Raw genomic sequence first — 16,712 nt, 5'->3', positions numbered from 1 at the left:
CCGGGATTCCGGGAGGAATGCTCTGGCCTGACTGGAGTCCAGGAGGGCTCTGATGAACGCTATCCTTTGAGTGGGAGTTATAGTCGACTTCACCACGTTCAGGATGAGGCAGTGCCAGAGGAACTTCGTCTGCACCAGGCTCACGTGGTCCTCCACTTAGGTCTGAGATTCGCCCTTGATCAGCCAGTTGTCTAGGTACAGGCATACCTGCACCTGCCGCTTCCATAGGAAGGCTGCCACACCCACCATGCATTTGCTGAACACCCAAGGGGTCGCCGAGAGGCCGAAGGGAAGGACCGTGAACTGATAGTGAACGTTGCTGTCCACAAATCAGAGGAACCATCTGTGGGACGGAGTTTTGGACACATGAAAGTACGCATCCTCCAAGTCAAGGGCGGCGTACCAGTCCCCCAGATTCAGGGAGGAAATGATGGAAGCCAGAGACCATGTGGAATTTCAACTTCTTTATTAATCTGTTGAGGTTTCACAGGTCTAAAATAGGCCCGAGACCTTCGTATTGAGGATTAGGAAATATCAGGATTAGAACCCCCTACCCCTGAACTCCAGAGGGACCTCCTCTACCACCCCAAGTTGTAGGAGCATTTGCACCTTCTGCACTAGAAGTTGCTCATGAGAAGGGTCCCTGAAGAGGGACGGGGATGATGGGTGGGAAGGCGGGAGGGAACAGAATTGGAGAGAATATCCCAATTCTACTGTGCTCAAGACCCATCAGACTGAGGTTATTTCAGCCCAGGCACGGTAGAAATGGGATAGATGATTCACAAAGGGAGGAGAAGGATCTGGGATTTGAACTAGTGCGTCGCCTCCGGGCACACCTTCAAAAGTTTGGTTTAGAGGCTAAGGGCTGCTTTGCTGTGCCCTGACCCTGACCCTGACTAGAAGAGGACTGAGAGGGACTCCTCCTGTTACTCCTGCCCTGCTTCCTGTTATAGTCCTGCCTGGGAGGAGCCAAGTAGAAGCGAGAAGCAGGTTGTGGCTTGAAGGGTTTTCTCTGGGGGGGCTGGCATATGAAGCCCAAGGATTAGGCTGTGGATCCTAGTGTCTGTTTGCTCTGAAAAGAGTCCTGGACAGTCAAAAGGCAAGTCCTGGATGCTGTTTTGGACTTCATGCAGGAATCCCGAGACTTGAAGCCAAGAGCTGCATCTCATGGCTATCACAGTTGCCATAGTCCGAGTTGCTGAGTCCGCCAAGTCCAAGGCGGCCTGTAGGGAGGTCCTCGCGACTACCTTGCCCTCCTCCAGGACAGCCGCAAATTCAGAGCAGGAGTCCACTGGCAGCTGTTCCTGGAACTTAGACAATGTGTTCAAGGAATTGTAGCTATAGCGGCTCAGGACCGACTTCTGGAGCCCTTCTGCTGGGGGTCCCTGGAGCCCGAGTCCTTTCTTGGTGCCATGGCCTCCCTTACCAAGGCCGCTGCGCTCCGCACCAAAGTGCTGGGTTTGGGGTTGGACGTCACCTGGGCTGGCTGGGGACAAAGAGCTGACTCCATAAGGAGCAGCTTCAGCCTAATGTCCCTCTCTTTTTTGGTCCTTGGTCTCAAGTCTTTGCACTTGTCCAGTTGATGTGCCTCTCCCAGGCACCCCAGACAGGAGTCGTGTGGGTCTCCCTTTGGCATAGGCTTCAGGCAGGACCTGCACAGCTTGAAACCCTGAGACCAAGACTTGCCCCAGTCCCCGGGAGGAGAAACGAGATGGGTGGGAGATTCCCAACTGAAACTTATCTAAACTAACTATACTATTTACATTAACTATAAAATGTTAACTATTTACAGGTAACACTGAATGAAAGTCCACTACGGGATTGCTTGCTGTTCGCAAGAGAGAAGCTGCTTCAACGACCATCACTGGCAGTAAGAAGGAATTGAAGAGGCAGTGGGTCGGCAGGAACCTATATACACTGCCATGAAGGAGCCACTCCACAGGGCTCCACAGTCGATCCAATGGGTAACGCTAGGGGAAAAACCTTCCGATGACTGTGCACGCGGCGTGCACACACTTACTTGGAATCAACATGAGTAATCACTCGAAGAAGAATTAATAAAATGATTTACAACTGTTTATTTAGAATGACATCAGAGATGAGGACACTGGAGGTTCCAACCCAGACCATGCAGTGTTGAGAAGGAACTGAAGAGGGGTTGTGTCACTGCCTGTCCTGGAACCCTGAATGCTTTAAAATGCTCCATTTATCACCTCAGTTGGAAGCACGAGGCGAGCCTGGGTGCATGCATGGACCACAGACATTATTCTGGAGGCATGCTGAGCATGCAGAACCCACAGTGGAATACAATAGGAACCATCACTCTAAGAACAACATGTGGTTTGGGGAAAATTCAGGACAGGGGGAGTAGGGGTCACCTTGCCAGGTGTAACCAAGGCTTGTGGTGGCCAGAGTGTGGCTGTGGTGTAGCAAGCAGGCTGCTGGAGTCAGAGCTGCTGGTCCAGGATGACTTGTCACACCGACACTCAAAGCATGCTTGTATGCTGGCTGGGAGCATCCAAACAAGGGAGCTACAGCAGCCGAGCATTTTAAGGCATTCAGGGTTCCAGGACAGGCAGGGACACAACCCCTCACTGATCTGGATTGCTACCTCTATGCTATCTCACAAAGGCCTAGGAAAATCCAGCCCACTGGAAGTGAGATGCCCTAGAAGTGATTCCAAATACTGTGATCAAAAGTCTCGGCGAGGTTAGAAATTCTACAATGTTTACGGGGATGCTGTCATTACTGAAACAAGATTGTGAAAATCAGGAAATGCAATGGCAAAGTTGTCCAAACAGCCTTAACTCTGACCCTGTGCTCTTGTTCACTAGGGGGCAGCAACTGAGTCACATCAGAGAGTTACAAATATTTGGAAGGGCCAGTCAGGGGGCTTGTCTAAAGTGGGAAAAGCCATCTAGTTAGAACAAAGGTTAACTAACTGGTAACCCACAATCAGCTAACACAATTTGACACACAAGTCTCATCTACACAGTCTGACGCATTGTGTTAGTCAAGGTGTGTTCTAACAAGATGCGTTCTCCCAGCTGAGCCAAGCCCAAGATGCATCTTGAAGGGTGGACGTGGCAGAATGGAGGATACACGTCAGTGCAGTTTTTGTTGAAATAAAGGGGGGTCTGTGTTTGGGGTCCTAGGGCCATGTATGAAGGGGATTTCTACAGTATGGTAGTTGATGACATTTTCAGTACAAAGCAGGGCCAAAATCCCTTGTCTGTAAAGCACCTTGTTTACTTTGGGTGCTCTATAAATAACAATGTAACTCCAATCCTGACATCATTCCAGTAGTTCCAGTTTGGTAGTCCAGGCACCCTGATTTGTATTGGAATGTGACAGAGGTCATGGTGCCCGCATGGCTGTAAGAGATGGAGCAGGGAGACTGCTGGTGTAGAGGCAGAAGGTGGCTATTCAGATGGGTCAGAGCAAAAGCTGTTTGTGGAATCCCAACTATGAATTTCCTGACGTCAATGCATTGCTTTTTCAGCCTGAATCTTGGCACTGAATTTCTAGGTTTTCCAACAGCTTTTGTTTTATTCTAATTAAACCCTCCCAATGGCATTGTTTTGACATACTGATAAGCTTGTGAAAAGTTATTTATGTCTTAACTAGATATGGGCCAGAGCTGTACAATTCTGATTGGGATCCGATTTCAGGTTGCAAGCCCCCGCCGCTCCTCGCACCTGAATGTAGAGGGGTTTGGCATCTCTAATATGACATGTAGGAACATGGTGTAGATTCTCTTCTGATACAGAAACTATACTCTGCAAGAATTATTGGTGTGATGGGAAGTGAAATATGTGAGTCAGTGAAAATCACATTTTCAAATAAAACACTCCACAGTGGAGTATTTAGCCTGCTTGATGAAATTGAGTTCAGCTATGGGAGCCTGTGACCTGCCGGATTCAGACTGGTGATGGTGATGGAGTTTAGAGCTTCCACAGGCTGCATCTTCCGAGTCAATTCTTATTACACGCAGGGAAGCTCGGAAACTCTGCTGGAACCTGACTGAGTGCTCAGATGTATACAAATCTGTCAGAAATTATTCTGAAATGTTGCACCCATGCTTGTCTGCAGTAACTCTCATCCAGGGCAACTGAATGACCAGCTCAGACGTTTCCAGGCTTAGCCATTAATGAGATGGCATTTACGACTTTATAAACACTAGAAGAATTTTTCAGAAAGTGAAATACAACTAATTTTTTGCACGTCTCATATCCCAGAAACCCCTCATCGGATTAACCTCAACATCTCCTCCCAACGTATTCTCTCTCTACAGTGCGGACAAGTGCCATTTCACGCAGAAACAACGGGGGGGGGGGATGAGGAAATTAGAGGGGCAGTTAGTCAAAATCAGGCTTATACCGGAAAGTGAATTATGCTGCCATATGATCTGCTAGGCAGCACTGAAACAGGGAAGGTGACTGTCACTTCTGAACTGGTACTATTCTTGGGTACAACCTAGGGATAGGATCCAAGTCAAAGCCAGAGAGGGTATTCAGGCAAGCAGCATCTCCATTCAAAGAGTAACGTGAAGGTTACTGTCAACATGACACCGCACTCACCTTCACCAGATTCAGGGGGTTGGCTTTGCTGCCCATGTCGCTAGCGGTCAGGCCAATGTTGATCACCGTCTGGGAGATATTGGGTCGAGCAGAGGCTTTCCGTGCTGAATGAGAAAGATGGAGACTATGTATTCCAACAGGAAGATCATTCATTCATTGTCGAATCTTCCAGGGTCTCATTACCAATTACAAATGGCCGCTGAGCCAAGGGCACAGATGTACCTTTCAGGTGCACCTCAGTGCAAGGGACGCCATTCCTGTAATCCCCAAGTTACCTACATTACCCCCACCCACTTTCAGTCTGAAATCTGACACCAGAAAGGCGTCGTTGAGAAGCTGCAGGAGTCATTCTCACAACAGGGTGGCATTCTGCTGCCTTTCGCATTCTCTGGGCGCTCATCACACTGTGTCCCACAGTTGGATCCTGGGAATGAGAGGTCTGGCCCAGAAACTCTTAGCGAATATCTGCCAACAGAGGTCTGCTCTGGGTCCTAAACCCCACCCACAGCTCTCACACACAGGATGGCAAATGGGAAAAGGCGTTCTGGACACTTTGCTGGCCGTGAGCCAGAGGCAGCCAAGCGAGGAGATAAAGCCTGCCCCGGACAACTCAGATGGCAGGCTTAGGTCAATGCAGAGGAACAGAGACCCTGCCATATGATTGGGTCACTCCTCTGAACAGAGCAGGAACTTGCCTGCAGAGATGCCATTACTGAGGGGGATTCTCTAGCCTGTGCTATGCAGGTCAGGCTAGACAATCACAATGGTTTGTGCAGCCTTGACTCCACTGCTGCATGCCAGCATTACCTTCCACCGTGTTACCCTGCGTGACCCTACCCCCAAGGGCCAGCATTATCTCCCACCGCACCATGTTACCCTGCGTGACCCTGCCCCCACGGGCCGGAATTACCTTCCACCACACCGTGTTACCCTGTGTGACCCTGCCCCCACAGGCCTGCATTACCCCCACTGCACCATGTTACCCTGCGTGACCCTGCCCCCACGGGCCGGAATTACCTTCCACCACACCGTGTTACCCTGTGTGACCCTGCCCCCACGGGCTGGCATTACCCCCCACCGCACCGTGTTACCCTGTGTGACCCTGCCCCCACGGGCTGGCATTACCCCCCACCGCACCGTGTTACCCTGCGTGACCCTGCCCCCACGGGCTGGCATTACCCCCCACCGCACCGTGTTACCCTGCGTGACCCTGCCCCCACGGGCTGGCATTACCCCCCACCACACCGTGTTACCCTGTGTGACCCTGCCCCCACGGGCTGGCATTACCCCCCACTGCACCGTGTTACCCTGCGTGACCCTGCCCCCACGGGCTGGCATTACCCCCACTGCACAGTGTTACCCTGCGTGACCCTGCCCCCACGGGCCTGCATACCCACCCCCTGCACCGTATCACCCTGCATGACCCTGCCCCCACGGCCTGCATTACTCCCCACCCCATGCTGTACTTCATCCCCAGTAGGCTGCGTGGGACTGGTTTTTCTGAATACCTCTCGTTTCAATAGCTTCCATGTTGTGCGTGTGCCTGGGAGATGCAGGAGAGCACAGGAAGAAGCCTCTCTGCTTCACACCACAATATGATCCCTAGCCCCAAAGGGGACTTCGCTGAGCCCCACCACAGGTTAATGGCCTTGTCTGAGGGGGTGAGGCGTTACCCCTGCAGGAATTCAGTCAGCAGCCCCTTCAGGCCAGCACCACAGAGAGTCCACAGCCTCACAGCAAGACACTGGAGACCATCAGACCTGCCCTGCCTGGGTTAGCCAAGGGGTGTCTAATCACACCTCTGCTGCACTGCCCCGGCGAGTTGAGGGACAATGGGGACATGCCAGCCTTGCAGAAAACGCTGCACTTGTGCTGCATGCCGGGACAGTCCCTCTCCTCCCCGCAGCACTTGGCAGTGCAAAGCCCCATGCCCAGGGGTGGCTCTATGTTTTTTGCCGCCCCAAGCACGGCAGGCAGGCAGCTTTCGGTGGCATGCCTGCGGGAGGTCCACCGGTGCCGCGCCATCAGCGTCCCCACTGCCGAATTGCCGCCGAAGCCGCGGGACCGGCGGACTGCCTGCAAGCACGCCACTGAAAGCTGCCTGCCTGCCGCCCTCACAGCAACCAGCAGGCCTGCCCCCCGCGGCTTGCCGCCCCAGGCAGGCACTTGCTGCGCTGGTGCCTGGAGCTGCCCCTGCCTGTGCCACCCTGCCATGTGAGGGTTCAGAGCACAGTTCAAACCAGGAAACTCACCTTTGGGCGGATTTTCTGGCCCCTCCTCCAGCTCCTCCAGCTCTTTGGGAGAGAATTTCATGATATGGGACACCACGTGGGTCCCCACCAGCACGGTGCGCCCAAAAGCTCGCTGCTCCACCACAAAGATGCTTAGGGGTGGGTGCAGGTACACTTGCTCTGGGAGATCCTGCAAAAGAGCCTCTCACACTGTCACCAGGGCTGCAGGGGAGGGTCCTGCAGACAGCTCAGAGCCTGGCTTATAGCTCACCCATGTGTCCAGGTGGCAGATAAGGGCTGTGCTCCAAGCAGCTGCACCCGGGTGAGCCCCTAGCATAGCGGCCCTGATGCTCCCTATGCAGGTAGATCCTGACAGCGCCAGTCAGTGCTGGGACCCAGCACCTCAGTTCTGAACTAGAGCCCTGCCCATGCCTGGCCAGCAGGCAGCCCCTGATGCTGGCTGAATGGATTCATGCCATGGAGCGTTCTTTCCCATCAGCAGCTGGTCTTTAATGGGCCCCAGTTCCCTGGCGGGAGAACCCAGCTGGGGCTGAACCCAGTCTGCAGGTATGTGCCCATTCTCCAGAAACACGGGCCTTGGAAACTCTGCCTCTCCCCTGCTCGCTAAGCCTCTGCCCCCACCCCCACTCGCTCTGGGAGTCAGCATTGCAGCCCAGGCCCTGGCAGTGAGCACTGCTCCCTGCTTACCACGTTGATGTATTTGACCAATTCGTTGAAGTTGGGGTTCTCTTTGAATGACACGATCACTTCCGATTCCACTTTCTTCCCGGCACATTCGATGATCACCTGGGGCTGATCTACCTCAAACAGGTTCACCCGCTTCAAGTCTCGCAGGCCCCAGAACAGGATCTGAACAGCAGGAGCCAAGCGCGTTAGCTGCTCTAGGCACTCAGCACTCTTCACACACGCCTTCCCAGCTGCCAATCCCTCACCCCCAAAAGGGACAATCACCCCCAATCCACCCACCTAATCCCAGTGCTCATCTCACCACACCCTGTCCAGCTGCCAGACTGTCCCTCATCCCCACAGGTAACCAGCATCACCACCAGCTCCTCGCCCCATTGCTAACCCTTCCCACGTCCCTGGCACTCGGACCCCTCTTTCCAACACAGGAGGAGTGAGGGCTGCTCCTCACCCACCCAGATGCTCCCAGGAGGAAAACACTAGAAACGTCATCAACAGCAAATGAATGTGCCGGAGTGGAGGTGGGCAGGCTCAGCAGAGCACTTTGGGGGCAGGGGAGAGAGAGCCGACGCGCTGTCTCGCAGCCAGGCTCCTCTGTTCAGTCTGATCAGGAGCTAATCAAACAGCATGGGGCACTTCCCATGTGAGATGCTGGATGTAATGGGGGCTCGTGACCCAACGCACTCCTGTATATACACCCTACACACCACTGTGATTGTCTTTGTACAAAATACACCTTGTGAGATAGCATTTGAAAACTAATACACCTCTACCTCGATAGAACGCTGTCCTTGGGAGCCGAAAAATCTTACTGCGTTATAGGTGAAACCGTGTTATATTGAACTTGCTTTGATACGTCAGAGTGCGCAGCCCCCCCCACCCCGGAGCATTGCTTTACCGCGTTATATCCGAATTCATGTTATATTGGGTGGCGTTATATCGAGGTAGCGGTGTAACTCTCTCGTCAGTAATAAACTGGTGAAACGCATATAGCAACATGACATGTCAAGTTAAAGTTGTGACTGACATGCGTTCAGCAGACAAGCCTGGGGAGGGGCTAACAAGTTTCTTGAAGACAAAGGACAAGCTGACACCTCTAGCCAGGTGTCGTCAAAGTTGATTGACCATGACCGGTCACATGGCCAGTCTTTGGCAGCGAAGTGGGGCAGGAACAAATCGATCTGCACTTTAACAAACAACATGGAAGCTCTTCGGCTATGAGATCCCCGTGTCTTCATCCTCACAGCTGGAAGGAACTTTATCTCAGGAAAATGCATTGCAAAGGGTGGGGGCAAAAACACCCCTGGTAGGGTTTTTTTCTCTCGCTCTCTCTTTCTCTTTCACCTGGGAAGATCAAGGAACCAGCCTTTGGACTTTGGGAGGGGTCCTGACCTCAGAATTTGGCCAGCCCTCGTGCTGGGAACATGTGGTAAGGATTTCACCTTGAACCAAGTCTATTTGTTAAGTTTTAGTTACTAGAAAGCGCTTTATCTTTATGTCTTTTGTAAACATTTTCAGGGCTGCCCAAAGGATTCAGGGGGCCTGGGGCAAAGCAATTTCGGGGGGCCCTTCCATTAAAAAAAGTTGCAATACTATAGAATACTGTATTCTCATGGGGGCTCCTAGGGGGCTGGGGCAAATTGCCCCTCTTGCCCCCCCCCTCTGAGCGGCCCTGAACATTTCTGCCTTCCACACCTTATACTTGCACACACTTAAAAATCTCTCTCCGTGTAGTTAAATAAACCTGTTCTAGTCTTCTCTAATCAAAACTAATCCAGTAGTGTGTTTAAACTAAATTGTTTGGTAACTTCATTTAAGGAAGCAAACTGTTGTACATTGACCCCTTACAAGGTTCAAGGGATCTCCAAAATCTGGACTGCCGAGGAGAGGGCTGGACAGCGCAGAACATACATTTGGGGAAAGGCCAGGACTGGAAGTGTGTTGGGGTCACCCAGCAAGTGGAAACCCAGGCTGGTGGAGTGTTGCTGGCAGGCTGCTGCTATCACAGACACTCAGGGGATGACCTGCATGCTCTCTGGCTGTTTGTGGTGGGCCCAGGGTGGGAGATACAGTGGCAAAGCATTGTGAGGCACCCTACGTTGCAGTGCAGGTGGTGACAGCCCCTCTCCAGCCTAGATTGCACCCTGAAATGTGATAGGGCTGGTGGGTAGATGTCACCCCAGTTCCAAGCCACACTCACTTCTGGCCTGCAACAGTCCCTGGCGAGAGGAGGCAGCACAGGCATGTTTGAGTGCCAGGCCCTTACCCAAGCCCCTGCCATAAAGTCACAGCATTGGTACCAGTCAGAGGAAACTCTGCTCAGAACTCTACTGAAAGCCACGGCACCTCTATGCGGAATTCTTTGAGGATGGGCCGGATTCCCTCTGGGATAATGAAGCGTCCAGAACGGGGGTCCTCCAGGAAGTCTGGCTCCTTGGGTTCCACGTCTTTGGGCACTGAAGGCTGGACAGATGGAAATGGCCAGGCCACACAGAAATTAAGGAGCTTGTCTCTCCTGCCCCACAACATCCCCTCACCCACCCTCCCACCCCTCTCTCCCATCTCCAGCTTTGTCCTCCTCTTTCACTGCTGCCCATTGATACTGGGGGCCCGCCTGCGATGGGAGTGCTCCTCTCTGCTTGAGGATGTGGCTAGTGCAGGGAGCCCAGCATCATGCCCCAGGTGTTAATCTACCAAGTCGAAATAGCAGGAGCAGCTGGAAGGAGCTGCCATGCACCCCTTACCACACTGCTACCCCAGAGAAGCCAGTTACCTCCAAGTAACCACTGTAATCCAGCTCGATCAGCTCAAAGGTAGCAATTAATTCCCCAGCTGCTCTGGCTCCTTTGTAAATGTCAAAAAACTGCAGGGCAGGTTTGCAGTATGGTTCATCCACCAGCTTCACCTGTGGAGTAGCAAAGGCCCGGCCAAGAAATTCTGGAGAACCCTACAGACAAGAAGGAGCAGCCATTGGATACGGCCTCAGCATTCTCACAGCGTATCAGGTCCCAGTACAACATGCCAGAACGGGCTGAATCCCAACCAGGTGCAAGTTCTGCAAAGTCACCGGAAAGACTCTCTCTCCATCTCTGACCTCCATGCACTGCTGCAGCAAACTGCTGCAGGGAGCCCACGACAGGGCACTCAGTACTGGGATCACATTCAGAAAGGGATCAAACCACACCTCCCTTCCTTGGCTTTCCACTGACAGAACCATAAAACCCTAGGCACTTAGCTGACCAGCCAGTCTTCCTCTTCTCATCTTTATAGATGAGAGCTTCAGGAGAGCATAGGGATCGGCTCTTCTTATCTGTAATGCTAATAGCCCAATCTGAACTGTGGAAAATGCAACCAGATACCACAGAAATGGGTGCAATACAAAACAAGGCAACGAACTCCTTCCTCTCACTGAAAATGCAGCATTGCCTTCCTGCATTTCAACAATCATTGCATGCCCTATATCTACCGGAGTTAGACTTCAAGTTATTTCCAGTATGGGCCTTGTCTCCTTGCTTGTAAATTATCTGTATATCTAGGGTGGTCTGTAAATAATAAAACCTATGACTACTATTGAGAATTAAAGCAGTGCGTGTAAGACAATGTGTGCATCTATGTATATTATTACATACAAAAAATGTTAAATTAAGGGTATTTAGGTTGCAAAGTCCAGCCCTCAAAAGTTAGGAAATGATAGAATCGGCCACCATAATTCAGTCTCCTTGTGTGTTTGCATTATTATTAGACAGTATTCTGTTATGTGAGCACATGCAATTTTTACCACATGTCCCACATCCTATTCCGAGCACAGGCTGGACAGTGCTCAGGAACCTGTGTAATGTCTCTCTAACCTCATTATTCAGTGTGTGGCCAATTTTACAGTTGGGAAACTGCACCAGAAAGACAAAGTGACTTGCCAAGGCCACTCAGAGAATCAGTGGCAGAACCAAGACCAGAACTCAGGGCCACCTGATGCCCAGCCCTTTGCTCATCCATTCAGCCACATTTCCTTACTTCCAGAGGTGCTGAGCAGCCACTTCCCCCAATGAGTTCAGCTGCAGCTGTGAGTGCTCAGCACTTCTGCATATCAAGCCTCAAGTGTCTCAAGCTGGACACCCTCAAAACGAGGAACACACAGTGGCCACCTGTGGTGTTGTGACTTTACCAACATCACACAGAGACAGTGGAAAAGACAAGGATGGAATCCAGTTCTCCATTCAACAGCCTTTCTTTCTGCAATCCACTGCCTCATTCCTATACACCTTTCAACTTCCAGTGTGAATGAGGCATGGCCTACAGACAACAGCCTCCTTTGCTACATACCCCGACTCATTCCCTGAGCACCGTCCACCCCGTGCACTGCGTGACGCAAAGGTCCTGTGAAAAAGACAGTGGGTGATCATGTAATGAAAGACCATATCAAAATGCAGGTTGCCAGTTCTGGCACTTACTAGCTTTCAAGAGCTGGACTTTGCAACTCTAACACCATTATGTTAAGTTTTTTGGGACTGTAATAGGACTGAATTTGATATTCAGTTCAGTTTATTTTACAAGGCCTGCACATTTTCAGTTTTCATTGTGCTGCTGCACTCAGTAGTGAAGACCCATAACTGCACCGCATCAAGCTCTCCAGGAGGTTTTGGCAGCTGGGTGGGGACAGCTGGGCTTTGGCACCAGCGGAGGCAGCTACGAATGGTGGGAAACACACATTAGCGTGATAATGCTGCGGTTCAGTTTGATAGTCACATTCAGTGTGTTATGAATAGACTGCGACACCTTCACTTGGGTCTGGAAGTGAAAAATAGCCCAGCTTCGCGGCTGCACCAAACCAGATATCAGGACAGGTCTGCATCAGCCGACCGCAGCACAGGTTGGAGCATGCTCAGAGCTTGTCACAGGAGGGCTGGGCCTGAACAGGGTGCTGGGATCAGCCCCACCTGTGTCCAGTGATCCCCCTAAGTGGGGTGCCCATGTGATGGGTTCGGGCTTGGGCCAGGCGACCGGGGAGCGTGTGATGGTAGCCCAGGGCAGGGCTACGTGTGAGGGGGCCTGTTCTCTCAGAGATGGGAGATCGGGGCTGGGAACTGCAAGGCCTGGGCCAGACCTGATACAAGGGTCACTGAGGGCTGGGAAAGAGGTCGTCCCTACCAGCCAGAGGGAGAGGCCTGGCTGCAGCTACCTGCAGTGAGCTGCAACAGCAAAAACCTTTCAAGGGAATTATGAGCCCAGAGGAACCAAATGGACTGTGGCACCCAGGCTGGGCCTAGTGAGCTGGTGAGCCTGGGGAAGGTGGCTGAGAGTCTAGCTCAGAGTTAAACTGCTCTCGTTAGGTTAATAATGCAGGCTCCCGAGGGAGGAGTAACTTAAAGCACCAGTTGAGGTGGTTTGGCTAAGAAAGTAGGAAGCTGAGGCAGTCGGGGGGCTGACACTGCGTGAGGTAAGACTGTTACAGACCTGCCCTGACTTCCACCTTTGGGACTCTGGACCACAGCAAGCCCCTGCCACATCTCCTGTGCCTGGGCTGAGCTGGGGAGTGCAGTGGGCTGGCTGGGCACTGACTTAGAACTCTGCCACACAGTGGAGTTTGCAGCTTGGCAGGTCTGTCTGCTTTCCAGACTGCAAACCAGAATCCAGCTCAGTGTTTGCATGTGAACCATCCTCTCCTCTAAGAGCACCTCACTTCCCCAGGCCAGCGCCAGCTCAGCAGGCTTCACTCATCACACACAACTACACTGTTTGGCACCACCAGAGCAGACTGACAACAGGAAGCTTGTCAAAGCCTTCCCCAGGGAGCCACTCCTGGCAACTCCAACCTCTCTGTAGCTTCGAGCTGCCGGTATAGGTAAGATCTAATCACAGGAGCGGAGGCAGAGCAAATTGGTGCAGTCGTTCATGTGACGTCCTGTATCTGGACAGATATTCCCTCAGCTTTCCCCAGACTCCTGCACACACTGAGCTTATGGACATAGAGGGCCAGGGTCATTCTGTTATACTTACAAATTTATTATGGTCAAAGATATTGATGACAACAACTGGGGTCTCGGTCTTCAAATCCTCTCTCCTCCCATCAATAATCAGCTGATCATATAAAAGTAGCTCATTCCACAACGGGCTCAGGGTTTCCTCCAAGGTCTGCATGGATAGCGATCAGGATTAATAGAGCTCAGCAGAGTCTCTTGAATTCAGTCAAGTTCATACTTACAATGGCCCTTTAAGGAAGCAGTGGAAAGGGGGAGGGGGAGGCTGCAGACATTCCTCCCCCAAAGCAGGGCGAGGGGCATTATAGAGCACCCATGCGCACACCACTCAGTGCAGTGTGTGCATGGCCAATGCCTTCCAGAGCAGGGGATGAGAGAATTCTGGGGGCTGATCTGGGCATTAGCCAGTGTCCCTCAGATACAACTGTTGTCACCAAAGATTCCTTAAATATTCACACTGCTCAGTGCAGGCTGGCACGAACAATGAAAGGAAGCAGAGATTAATAGTGGACAAACCACAGATTCACAAGTGGCCTTGTAAATATCCTGTTGCTGGTAGATAAAGAAAGAGTAAGAAGAATGACATGTGATAATCTACAGCTTTGCTTACTAGCAACTTGTGGACAGTTCATGATCTGTACAGGGATTGGTTACCAAAATTAGTAACCCAATTACAAAGTGTGACACAATGTAACATGGAATGTGCATGAGTCACTTTGGTTTGGAATATGTGTACAATCTGATTGATTTCTGTGTGCTTTGGCAAACCCCTACACCCATCCCCTCAGCACAGGACTGCTGTATGCCGATAAAAAACCCTCAGGGACAAGTCCGGATTTGAGCTAATTCCTTGGGAACAGCGTGCGGAAAGTCTCAAAGAAAAATCCCAACACTCAGAGGGCATGAAAATGTCTCCACAGCTGGAGTCAAGTCTCCTCCTGTGATGCCAGCTTCCAACACTGCAAGCAGTGACTGACTTGGTCCACAGGTGAGTTTCCTGAGGTGAGGGAGATGGGCTGCAGTGGGACCAGAGAGACCTTACCCTGGTGGTCTGGCACTGAGTCGAAAACACCACTCTTGCAAATGGGTCTGAAAGGCCATTGTCGTCAGCAGGCAGGATCCCCCGAGCCTGGTACAAGTGAGCTCGCAGCTGGAAGTAACTGAAGTCTGGCAAGAAAAAGCAGAAATCACTGGGCTGCTATGGGATCAGAGTAGTTATGCCCTTAGCACTCTTGGGAGAGAGTTTCTAGGCAGATCCGGAGGGAAAGGGGGTGGCCCTTGGAGGTGAGGATGGCAGGGGACAGCACCTTTACAGGTGTCTGCTGAAGTGCTTTGGATCAGTATATCAACATGGCTTGGGCCAGGCAGTCCACTTTTGGTTAATTTCTTTGTCCCCAGTGACAACAAGTGCTCTAGAGTCTTTGCGGGGTTAATTCTGGAGTGATTTGCTATGAACATGTGCCCCTCAGAGCTGCATCAGGTCTCAGCAAAGCCGGTGGATTACTGGACAGGTCTTGAGCAGGTCACACACTCTAGAAATCAGAGCCCAGTCAGTGACTCTCCAGTAGCTTATGAAGTCATAGTGCCCCATTCTCACTGGGGGGGGGGGTGTCCCTGTGACATTCTGCCAGAACTTTAAACCCTAGAGCAGTGGTTCTCAACCCGCAGCCCGTGGGCCACTTACGGCCCAATCAGCACACAGCCGTGGCCCATGTGACATCCTCAGGGCCATAGAGGTAGCATTGGATGAGGCCCACAATGGCAAATAGGTTGAGAACCACTGCCCTAGGGACACAGGATGTCCATGGCAGGCTGAGGTGCTGTGCTCTCTCTGCCCCCCACGCTAGCAGGTCCATGCCATCCGTACAGAAGGAGACGGCAGCACTCTAAATGCTGCTGTGGCAAACACACATTCCCACGAACCAAAAAGACTCTTGGCGAAGCCCACATCCAGGTGCCCAGGCAGGACTCGCTCAGCTCACCGCTCTCATATATGTTTTCATTTTAGCCTCTGGTGGGACTGTAGAGTAACCAGTGCAATCAGGGCAGTCTCTGCTCACCGTCCCTGCTGAGCCGGCTGGGCGGCATGTGCCCTGGGAGCCGTGCTGTCTGCTGGCCACTCTCATAGACAGGCTTGAACTCCTCAGGCAATTCTGCAGTGCTGTTCTTCACGTACTTGGTCACCCCCAGCCACATATAGATCTCTAGTTTGGCAAAGATCTCTCCGGTGCGCGACCCTGGGACCTTGGAGCGCAGAATGTTAGTTTAACTTCACATCCAGAGCCACAGACCATCAGACCAGCAGTGACTATATCACACGCCGGTGATTAGCAGTGCACCATCACTGTGCCTGCAGCTTTACACGTGGGTATGAAGGGCAGCTGGGCAGGGACCACATTTTCTGTTTCTTGGGAAATTCCACAATCTCAAAAAAAATGTTACATTCCAGAAGGAAACCAAAACTTTCAAAATTTCACATGAAACATAATTTTAAAAAAATGTGTTTCAAAATCAAAATATTTTGTTTCCATAAAATCAAAACATTTCCTTCTGACTTTACCTTTTTTATAATATTAAAGAAATTTTGAAATCAAGTAGTTTCTAAACAAAAACAGAAACATTCTGTTCTGCAAATGATGAAATGTTCCCATGTCAAAATGTTCCATATGCTTTGTGCTGGGGTTTTTTCTGAATGAAAACAACCACTCTGTGAGAGGAGAAGCTAAGTTAGTCTTTACCCAGTCCAGGAGCTCACTTGTTTGGACCTGGCATAGAAATTAGCAGTATTCTCACTATGCAATTAGACTGCTTGGTTTTTACTAGTCTTACAAATTCTTTCTCAGATACAGAACCAATAATTAGAGCTGGGGAAGGAAGGGAGACCAACATGGAGCGAAAGAAGCAGGAATATGATTAGGTTTTTCACATAATCTCTACCTTTAAAAAGACGGTCTGGATCTTTGCACAGTCCTTGCCTTTCTCCTCTTCCACTACAGAGTAGAGGACATTCTGTGCAGGAATTCTTGTGTATGCCACTCGCTTATTATTGCTGAACATCCAGAGTAGGACATCGGGGAGCGTGCACTGGGGCTGGAAGAGATTGACAATGCGGCGTCTCAGAGAGAATGTCCCCATGAGGGAATACAAATGATCCAATCCTGCTTCCACCAAAGTTAATGGCAAAACTCCCACTCTGCTGAGTGCTTGGCACCTTTGAAAAT

The 16,712-nt window shown here is 51.3% G+C and overlaps 1 protein-coding gene across 6 annotated transcripts in view; it reads right to left on the bottom strand.

Moving 5' to 3' along the window:
• LOC123348122 (fer-1-like protein 4) overlaps nt 1-16,712 on the bottom strand; it is a 127,212-nt gene that overhangs the window by 41,346 nt on the left and 69,154 nt on the right. For all 6 annotated transcript variants that reach the window (XM_044985513.1, XM_044985512.1, XM_044985511.1 and 3 more), the window contains 9 exons: nt 16,429-16,581; nt 15,552-15,735; nt 14,534-14,658; nt 13,511-13,645; nt 10,290-10,463; nt 9,863-9,979; nt 7,520-7,681; nt 6,833-7,001; nt 4,581-4,684 (listed from right to left, as the gene is read on the bottom strand). In XM_044985513.1, the coding sequence (XP_044841448.1) occupies nt 4,581-4,684; nt 6,833-7,001; nt 7,520-7,681; nt 9,863-9,979; nt 10,290-10,463; nt 13,511-13,645; nt 14,534-14,658; nt 15,552-15,735; nt 16,429-16,581 (1,323 nt within the window). The remainder of the gene's footprint in view (nt 1-4,580; nt 4,685-6,832; nt 7,002-7,519; nt 7,682-9,862; nt 9,980-10,289; nt 10,464-13,510; nt 13,646-14,533; nt 14,659-15,551; nt 15,736-16,428; nt 16,582-16,712) is intronic.

This window comes from Mauremys mutica, chromosome 13 (assembly GCF_020497125.1).
Source record: "Mauremys mutica isolate MM-2020 ecotype Southern chromosome 13, ASM2049712v1, whole genome shotgun sequence".
NCBI lineage: Eukaryota > Metazoa > Chordata > Testudines > Geoemydidae > Mauremys > Mauremys mutica.
This window is presented reverse-complemented; position numbering and strand designations above follow the sequence as displayed.